Below are 1215 nucleotides of genomic sequence, written 5' to 3' on the forward strand. Positions count from 1 at the left end.
CTTTTCTTTGTTACTTTTAGTTATCAAAGGATAAGAAAATGTCTGTCCAAAACCACACTACAGTGGCAGAATTCATTCTCTTGGGACTCACAGACAACCCAGTACTAGAGAAGATCCTGTTTGGGGTGTTTCTGGTGATCTACCTAATCACGCTGACAGGGAATCTGTGCATGATTGTGCTGATCAAGACCAATTCCCACCTCCAAACCCCCATGTATTTCTTCCTTAGCCACCTCTCCTTTGTAGACATTTGCTATTCTTCCAACATTACCCCATGTATGCTGTACAATTTCCTCTCAGGCCAGAAGACCATCTCCTATGCTGGATGCTTCTCGCAGTGTCTTCTCTTCATTGCCTTGGTGATCACTGAGTTTTACATGCTTGCCTCAATGGCATTGGATCGCTACGTAGCCATCTGCAGCCCTTTACATTATAGTACCAGAATGTCCAAGGACACTTGTACCTCTCTAGTCACGGTATGTTATGTTTTTGGCTTCCTTAACGGACTCTCTCAGGCACTGCTGACCTTTCACTTGTCCTTCTGCGGCTCCCTTGAAATCAATCATTTCTACTGTGCAGATCCTCCCCTTATAATGCTGGCCTGCTCTGACACCCATGTCAAAACAATGGCAATGCTGGTGGTGGCTGGATTTACTCTCTCAAGCTCTCTCTGCATCATTCTCCTGTCCTACCTTTTCATTCTTGCAGCCATCTTGAGGATCCGTTCTGCCGAAGGCAGGCACAAAGCCTTCTCTACCTGTGGTTCCCACCTGACAACAGTCACTATATTTTATGGGACCCTCTTCTGCATGTACTTAAGGACCCCATCTGAAAGGTCTGTAGAGGAGTCCAAAATAATTGCAGTCTTTTATACTTTTCTGAGCCCAATGCTGAACCCATTGATCTATAGTCTAAGGAACAAGCATGTGATCCATGCCCTGCAACAGATGATGAGAGGAAACCTCTTCTGTAAAAATGCAGTTTAGTCATCTGTTCATTGTAATGAGTAAGTGTCTGTGGTGAGACAGGGACTCTCTTCAAAGGACAAACCTACAGCTCTACAGTTATTTTCTGTTTATTGTAATGAACTCTCAATGACATTTGGTGATTTCTTGTTAAGATTTGTAACTTTAAGGAAATTATTCTCATAAAACTGTAACATTGAAGTTGAAAATGTTTTATTTAGCAGAGAACCTTTGATAACAAATGGGCGAT

The 1215-nt window shown here is 42.7% G+C and overlaps 1 protein-coding gene across 1 annotated transcript; it reads left to right on the forward strand.

Annotated features, from left to right (window-relative positions):
• The first annotated feature begins 38 nt into the window (after positions 1 to 38).
• Positions 39 to 986, forward strand: LOC118982737 (olfactory receptor 5M10-like). Its single transcript, XM_037039913.1, has one exon. The coding sequence runs from the start codon at positions 39 to 41 to the stop codon at positions 984 to 986; it is 948 nt and encodes a 315-aa protein (XP_036895808.1).
• The last annotated feature ends 229 nt before the right edge of the window (positions 987 to 1215 follow it).

Source organism: Sturnira hondurensis, unplaced genomic scaffold (assembly GCF_014824575.4).
Source record: "Sturnira hondurensis isolate 20B ecotype Veracruz unplaced genomic scaffold, ASM1482457v3 Scaffold0025664, whole genome shotgun sequence".
In the NCBI taxonomy this organism is placed as follows: domain Eukaryota; kingdom Metazoa; phylum Chordata; class Mammalia; order Chiroptera; family Phyllostomidae; genus Sturnira; species Sturnira hondurensis.

Bases quoted from the DNA above. Each gene is read 5' to 3' on its own strand.
- LOC118982737 (XM_037039913.1), top strand. From the start codon at position 39: ATGTCTGTCCAAAACCACACTACAGTGGCAGAATTCATTCTCTTGGGA.